At 40.5% G+C, this 7,462-nt stretch overlaps 1 protein-coding gene across 1 annotated transcript in view; it reads right to left on the bottom strand.

Annotated features, from left to right (window-relative positions):
- Positions 1–575: 575 nt before the first annotated feature.
- The window catches only part of LOC141773812 (transmembrane protein 150A), a 29,402-nt gene continuing 22,515 nt past the window's right edge, over positions 576–7,462 (bottom strand). Inside the window, exons 7-8 of the mRNA XM_074645881.1 lie at positions 5,539–5,716; positions 576–4,980 (exon numbers count right to left, since the gene is read on the bottom strand). Of these exons, the coding sequence (XP_074501982.1) occupies positions 4,712–4,980; positions 5,539–5,716 (447 nt within the window). The 3' untranslated portion in view covers positions 576–4,711. The remainder of the gene's footprint in view (positions 4,981–5,538; positions 5,717–7,462) is intronic.

Here is a 7,462-nt window from a genome sequence, read left to right as displayed (position 1 = left end):
GTCTCTTCTCTCTTTGCTCTCTGCAGTGGATTACCCAGCTGCACACCGTTGAGACTAAAGCATTTAGTGCACCACTGATGTCTTAAAATTGATGCATTTGTTATGACCTATGCTGACCCAAGTCAATATCTTGGTGTAAATGCATCTCTCATTCTATATCTTTGGGATATTTAACAAATTTCTTACTCAATATGAAGTGCTAAGTGCTCTGCAGCACTGTATTGCAGACTGAGATCCTTCCCCCTGGATCACAATCACAAAGTATTTAATCTAATTATTTAATTTTGATGGTACTGAGGAAGTGTGAACAGTACTCACCTTAAAACTTCACATCTGTAGAGGTCCGGGATTTGGTGGTGATGTAACAGCTAACATTGTTTTATAAGATTGGTTATCCTCTTTTTAATGTGTTGATATGTGTCATCTTCTGTCAACTCTGTTGGCAAAGAAACTGGACAATGTAAATAATTAAACAATAAAGAAAATTAAAGACATAAACTGTTGTCCGGCCCCGTCCACAAAATGCTAGATTAGAGTTATGTGGGGAAAATAAAATTGCATTACACAAAGAAAAATCTTATTTTATACGTTTTTATTTGTTCAACATTAAGGCATATATATACGTATATATATATATATATACACAATCATATGACTTTTCATCAAAATAGAATTTACAACCTAAACCTCTTTGGTTTTCATTATCAAAATAATATATAAGGCACATAGGGAGCATTTTGCATTTCAACAGAGAAGTAACAGAGTAACAGATTTCTGTGAGGTTTACAGATGCTAGTTTGTCAGAATGCTCTCACCAATGATCTACTGATTGCATGAGTGACCTAGTTTTACTTGCAGATATTTAACCATGTTGGCGTGAGCAGCATACGCATTCTCACAAGCCAACTATACAGGAATGTTTATTTGTAAGCTTTACAGAGTCTTGATTAACAAAAATAATCTATTATACCATGGCTAACCACCTATATTACACAAAAACATATAAACATGACCAATCTTTATAAACAAAACGAATGCCATTAAAACGAGGACAACAGAAGGCAGAAGCAAGCAGAGTTCATTCCGCTTTGAATCAGACAATGCAGCTGGTGTCGTAACATTTTCCTGAGTGCAAAGTTTAGACAGATCAGTAAATGAGGAAAAAAGGGACAAAACGTAGAGAGGTTGATATGAAATGAAGAGAAGGACGCCGAATGGGCAATGGAAAATGTGAATCTGACTGACAGAAAATGAAATTTTGTAGTGTTCAACTCGAAAACAGGGACATTGTTATGCATAGCTTCCCAACATGCATAAACCATTCAGTAAAATTACAAACTTTTAGTAAATGTTTCTCTCTAGAGCAGCACCATCATTTGGCTTAACAATTAAATGCATCAAATCTTTACTGTGATTTGTTAGAAGAATGCATATTGTAAAAGTAATGTATGGTCACAAGGCCATGTTTCACTTCAAAAGTGATGCCAGGTAGAAAACTCTGAAGATCACTGCTGAACTAACGCCAGATGCACAGGCAGGAGAAGTGCGCTTCATGACTTCGCTCCACCTTCTTAGTATATTTAAAACAAAAGCAGATTTGGCCTAAAACCCGGCGGTGACTGACTATTTTCCACTGCATATAAAAAAAAATTTCAAGTAGAAAACAAGAGTTGAGCTACAACTATTACAGCTCCGATTCCAAATGCAATACGCAGTTTGACCAGCAGGGAGAAGCAAGTGATCAGAGGTGTGTCTGGTGTCGTTTCCACCGTCCAGCTCATTCCACAGAGCAGCGTGCACAAGCTTTTCCACTTCAGTCTTGTTGATAGTATTCATACATTCAGTCAGGTAGTGAATTGCTACATTTCAGTCCTTCTGTAACAGATTGTAAAACTGTGTTTGAAGAATGGGCTTCTGAGCAGCTAAACCACTTGCACCCAAAAATACTGGCACGAACAAAACCTCTGCCCAACATGTGGCCGGCTGTGGTATGAGGGAGTGATATTTTCACTGTGTGAAAGCCTACTAACAAGACCATTGCTGTTGTAAACCCCTCTGCTTGCTCTGTGTGTGTTAATATTACACTGAGATGTTGAAAATTTCCTACAAATATAAACAGGAATCTTGGCACAACTCTGTACTACACAACACAGCACAGAGTGTCAGAGAAAGTTAATGAATACAAATCGACATTTGAACATCTGCACGGAGGGACAGCTGAAAGAAAAAAGACCATGAGGCTAAAATAGAATAAAAACTACACTGACATATATCAAAATGTCAAGTCAGTGAAGCTCACAGGGAGCATTTTTCAATGTAAATGAATTGGTAATGACAAATATCCGCTTTGGTATTCCTGGCACTCGCACGCGTGCATGCAACCTTCTGTCCCTGCTCCTCCACTACTAGAAATCAATGATTCTGAGATTGACCCTACGGCTCCATCTTATTGCTTCCATTCATCAGACGTTCATCATAATCCCAGCTAAACTATGGGGGAAATGACAAGATAAGGCCTTGTGTGTTTTAGCACCGATGCCACAGGCAAACTGATATTTGGCGTATTCTGCTGTACAGTAACACGGAGGCAGGACAGTGCATCTCATTTATGTCTTACATTACAAATCCCTCGTTTTTCCCTTTTGTCCTGCTACAACAGCTAGACATGCTGAAAAAACTCCAAACTAAGGAGAGTTCAAAGAAAGAGTAAAGCAATGACAGCATGTTCTCTTTGCTGGGGAGTAATGAGATGCAGACCTGCGTCCAAAGGACCTGAAAACACGCGTGATGCCTCCTCACTAAACTCAATAAACCCAGGGCTCTGGCTTGAATTAGCTGGTACGCATTTGGCCTCTGGACACTGTATCATCTCCCTTTCATATTCTTTGGTAGAACTCTACAGAGAGGAAGTTGAATCAATTTGAGGTTTAAGGTCGATATGGTGTATTTATCCTAACAGTAAGAGGAAAAGACAACGCGTTTTTTTCAGAGTCAGGCATAAAGGTTTGTCTTAATGAGGCACCAGGTCTACTGTTTGTTCTGTATGCAGTTCAGATAATCACCCTAAGCCTCCGGACACAATAAGACAATGTGCGCTGGGCGTAGGTCTCATGGATACTTTCAAAAATAGTGTTAGGCTTGCATTTGTTGAGTTGCTGATCAAACCTTAAGTTGCTGATTTTGCGTATTTTAAAGCTGCATTAAGCGATTTTTGACCACAAACCAAACAGAGATAAGTTGTTATGGCTGAGCCTACTACCTGCACATCCAGCAGACACAGAGCAACATTATCATCCTGATGGCCACCTGAAAAATATGAGTTCAATATTCACTTTCCTTTTGGCCTTTGCTAACCGACTCCTGAGAAAAGTACCTGGGTCTATATAAAAACTAGGGCTGTCAAAGTTAACGCCACAATAACACATTTTAACGTCACTAATTTCTTTAACGCAATCAATCTTCTGGAGGTTGTAGTGGGCTCAGTTTTAAAGGTAGAGTGATGATACTGGTATCATATGAAACTAGAAGGAATCCATTGGTACCAATCAGGTCATACTAGCTCGTTGTGAAGGAGGTTAAATAACGCTCCAAACTTGCACTACATTTTAGCGAGGGAAAAACACTCCTTTTTTTCCAAAGGGGTCCCTTGACCTCTGAGCTCCAGATATGTGAATGAAAATGGGTTGTATTGTCATTGTTTTGTGTCGTTAATTGATTTCCAATAATAAATATATACATACATTTGCATAAAGCAGCATATTTGCCCACTCCCATGATGATAAGAATAATAAATACTTGAGAAATCTCCCTTTAAGGTATCTTTTGAACAGATATAATTTTTTTTCGATTAATGTGATTAATTGCGATTAAATATTTTAATCGATTGACAGCCCTAGCAATAACCAAAACAGTCAGCTAAAAGCAGCTACAATCTACAGTATGTAGAGTAAGGTGTTAATTATCAGGGGTTCAGTACTATGAAGGAGTCTTGAGATTTGTTTATATCAAAAATATCGCTTAATGCAGGTTTGAATGATTGCAAAATGCAGACCGCTGCCCTGTTTTATCTCCAGGATTGACTAAAACATTTATATACTCTACATTTGACACCGTTTCTTTTGAATGTATTGCATTCATCTATTCTTTCGTGGGAAAGCGGGCATGACCTTGCTCCCACTGTAACACTCACAAACCATATTCTCTCTCTCTCTCTCTCTCTGCTTTTCTTTGTCTCACTACTGTAATACTGGCAGCTCGGCCGTCCAGCAGCCTTCACTCTTCTACGTACAATGAAAGCATCACGGCAGTCATCTGAAGGGGAAATGGTCCAAGGCCACTTATTGAGGCAGGTTACAGGATCTCAGGGGGGAACAGTACATTTTCTTGATCTGATTGACAAAGTACTCCTCTGCCAAGTTGGGAGAAATTTTGGTTTCACACTTGTGCGATGTGCAAAATACAAAAAGTTCTTTAGAGACACCGAGCTCTGATGTGATCAATACAAGCTAAGCTCTCCACTGTGGCAGCAGGTCCACACCCCCGGGGTTGAAATAGTAGAATCCACTCTGCTGTGAGCGGCGACTGCACTGGCCTGGTTCATTTCAAAGCTTCAGACGAACGTGGCTGGAAATTAATAATTAAACTCATTCGACAGCCAGAGTTTGAATAGAATAAACAAGCCAACTGTGTGGCATCGGGATGTGCCGGCAGGCTACAGTATGGACATGTGTTCAGGTTGGTGTGGATGTGGCTGTGAGTGTAGAATGGGCCCTCCCAGTGATCCCAGCGCGTCCACCTTGTGTTCTCTCCCAGCAGGTCCCAGGGTCCCTCTAGCCAGCACCACCATGGTATCTGATGACATGCCGGCAAACTCGAAGGCAAATGTCCCGTAAAACAGCATGATGATGATGCAGAACACCCATTCGAAGATGGCTGATGCGTGTTGAAGGACGAAGCTCTCCTGACAGAAAAACACACCGCCTGAAAACACGGTCAAGGACAACAACAGCAAAGCAGTGAGAAGGCCTAACATTGATACGATTCACCTCAGTACAAACTCTCTTTGTGTATTCATGTTCACTTCTCCCATTGGAGTTAATAAACTCAGGACATGCCACTAGTCCCCTAAAGGGGGCGGGGCAGTGTCAAAACCACCGTGACACAGATACAGGAAAACTGACTCCTAGTGCACCGTCTGCTTTCTGAACTGTCTCTGCCGGTGGTATCAATCTACTCTTCTATCAGAAAGAAAGCAAATAAGCCTAATTCTCAAAATGTTTTCACGGCATTGACTGTAACAGATCTGTTTGACATGTCCTCTACCATGTCCATTATAAATCTTTGAATCTACTCTCATGTATAGCTGTAAAATAAGGCCTATAATATGAAAGACAGGATTGAATACTGGAGGGAAACTGTTGTTGTGATATAATGTGGAGGGGATGTCTCTGTCCTTAATCGGGCTGGCAGCACTACGCTCTATTCTGAAGCACTTGACAGCCTCGAAGGCTGCCATCTGTTAGCGGCTGGGGAGGATACTGAGCACCAAGGCTGCGAAGGCCAGCAGGGTCATGCAGAGCCGGAGGTGGGCCACGTTGTACTCCCCCTGGGTCTTGGCCAGTCGGTATGTCAGTGCTGACTGCAGGCACACAAACAGCATACTGGTGGGGAAGGCGATGCCTGCTCCGACATAGTGGAGAACTTTGGCATTATCCACCTGTCATATAAAGAAAGGAGAGGGAGGAGGAGAGACAGGGGTTACATTAAAAAGATAATACACAAAATCTGCAGTTTAGCAGCTGACATTAATGAAAAAGAAAACACCACGTGGGAACAATCAGAGAGGGGCAACAGCAGACAGCTTCAGCATCAAGCTGTTGTCTAATTATTCATTGTTGTGTAATGCTTTTTTTGAAGCCACTTAACCCTTAACACTATTCTGTCTTTCAGCGGTTGTAGCAGGCTCCGTTTTCAAGCAAGAAGATACTGGTATTATATGAAACTATAAAAACCTAAAGAATCCATTGGTACCAACTAAATGTCATACTAGCTTATCGAGAAGGAAGTTAAATTATGTTCCAAACTTGCACTACATCTGGACGAGGAAAAACTGTCATGGTCATTTTCAAAGGGGTCTCTTGACCTCTGACCTCAAGATATGTGAATGAAAATGGGTTCTATGGGTACCCACGAGTCTCCCCTTTTCAGACATGCCCACTTTATGATAATCACATGCAGTTTGGGGCAAAAATCATGCAGTTGGTTTTTTTTCATGCGGTACAAATGTGTTATTTTCGCCTATTATAAAATGGTGTATTTGAATATTTCTGCATACTGGGGTCCCTAAACAGTCTTGGAATTACATAAATTGAGTATCACTGTAAAGATGACTCTTGTGGATCCAATGAGCACCAATTGTGTTCATGTGTGATGATGTGAGTCCCCATAGTAGCCATTTCATTGTAGTGAGACCATTTCTTTAAACTTGACCTCACTGTATAAAATGACCTGTGGTGACCTCTAGGATAATCACAGCCTCATGAGACTTTACAACCACTAACTAGAGACCTAGAGCATTCAGAGGATGGATGGATCAAACTAGAGACCTAGAGCATTCAGAGGATGGACTAATTAGATTGACAATAAGGAGGTTTCTGAGCAGTTTCCAGAACATCAGTGCTCACCATGCAATCGCCGAAATGTCAAAAGTTTTTGAAACCAAATCTCAGCATGACTTTTTCTATGGTGCTCCTCGAGGTCTTGGTGTCTTAATGTGGTGTTTTGGATGGATTATTGATCATTTTTATCAATTCTCAAGTGGTAATTTTTTTTTTTATTTAGCACCAAATCAGTGTAACAAATGGTATCAACACAAAAATTACTGCAATAACTTATGAGACATAAAAGAGCATGGGAATGGAAATCACAGACTTATCATAATGTTCTAAACCCTTATACACTTTCACAATTTATTTTAATTAATTGATTCCTTTATTAGTATTTTTTTATTATTATTATTATTATTATTATTGACTAGAACAACTTGACACACAGTGCTGAGCTGCATCTCACATGAATCTTCAGGTTCCCAGCTTTCAGATGATGTACACCAGTTCTATGTGACATCTACTGTTGACTTTTTATCTACCCCTGAACGTCCCCTGTCCCCCAACTCTACCCCTCTAAAAAAAAAGAGAGCGGAAAGGTAAGGGGTTAAGACTTCTTTTAGTAAGGAGCCAAAGAAGAACAAGTGAAAACGAGATGTTATGGTAATATGAAGTAATCAATAGCAGCAAGCAACACCAGAGAACGCCTCCGTATCCCTGCTGGTCACAAGAACGATAGGAAACAATACACAAAAGAGCTGCTCAGGAGCATGTGACTACAGCTCCCACTGCAGGATCCACACACACACAGCTCAGATGTACTGATCAGATCAGATCAGAGATTCAATGGAGCATTA

The sequence above is a fragment of the Sebastes fasciatus genome, chromosome 9 (genome assembly GCF_043250625.1).
Source record: "Sebastes fasciatus isolate fSebFas1 chromosome 9, fSebFas1.pri, whole genome shotgun sequence".
NCBI classification, from domain to species: Eukaryota; Metazoa; Chordata; class Actinopteri; order Perciformes; family Sebastidae; genus Sebastes; species Sebastes fasciatus.
Note: the sequence above shows the minus strand (reverse complement) of the source record. Positions and strands in the feature narration are given on the sequence as shown.